We start from the raw sequence: 696 nt of genomic DNA on the forward strand, positions 1-696 counted from the left end.
GCTCTCACCTGTCCCCGGTCTGGACTCTCACCTGCCCCAGGTGAGGCTCTCACCTGCGGCCGTGTCCCCCCAGGTGCGGCCATGGCGGGCGCGGCGCCCCCCGCAGGTGCCCCCGAGCAGCCCTTCACCTGCCGGGAGTGCGGCAAATCCTTCCGCTGGTCCTCGCGCCTGGCGCATCACCTGCGCAGCCACACAGGTGAGCGCCCCTACAAGTGCCCCGAGTGCCCCAAGGCCTTCAAGGGCTCCTCCGCCCTCCTCTACCACCTGCGGGGCCACACAGGTGAGCGCCCCTACACCTGCGCCACCTGCGGCAAGAGCTTCAAGCGCTCCTCGCTGCTGCAGACTCACCTGCGCGTGCACACGGGGCTGCGCGCCTTCAGGTGCGCCCAGTGCGGCCTCACCTTCAAGTGGGCGTCGCACTACCAGTACCACCTGCGGCAGCACTCAGGTGAGCGGCCCTACCGCTGCCCCACCTGCCCCAAGGCCTTCAAGAACTCCTCCAGCCTGCGGCGCCACCGCCACACCCACACGGGTGAGCGCCCGCACACCTGCGGCACCTGCGGCAAGGGCTTCGCCCAGGCCACCAACCTGCGGCAGCACCTGCGCGTGCACACGGGCGAGCGGCCGTACACCTGCGGCACCTGCGGCAAGAGCTTCACGCACTCGTCCAACCTGCACCTGCACCGGCGCACGCAC

At 70.8% G+C, this 696-nt stretch overlaps 1 protein-coding gene across 1 annotated transcript; it reads left to right on the forward strand.

The window, feature by feature from the left end:
- Nucleotides 1–71: 71 nt before the first annotated feature.
- LOC121364659 (zinc finger protein 628-like) lies at nt 72–693 on the forward strand (the record flags this gene model as incomplete). The annotated part of the gene is made up of 1 exon (XM_041488076.1): nt 72–693. A coding segment is annotated over exon 1 (612 nt), but the record flags the coding sequence as incomplete, so codon positions are not given.
- Between the last annotated feature and the right edge of the window lie 3 nt (nt 694–696).

The sequence above is a fragment of the Pyrgilauda ruficollis genome, unplaced genomic scaffold (genome assembly GCF_017590135.1).
Source record: "Pyrgilauda ruficollis isolate IOZ18807 unplaced genomic scaffold, ASM1759013v1 scaffold8689, whole genome shotgun sequence".
Lineage (NCBI taxonomy): Eukaryota > Metazoa > Chordata > Aves > Passeriformes > Passeridae > Pyrgilauda > Pyrgilauda ruficollis.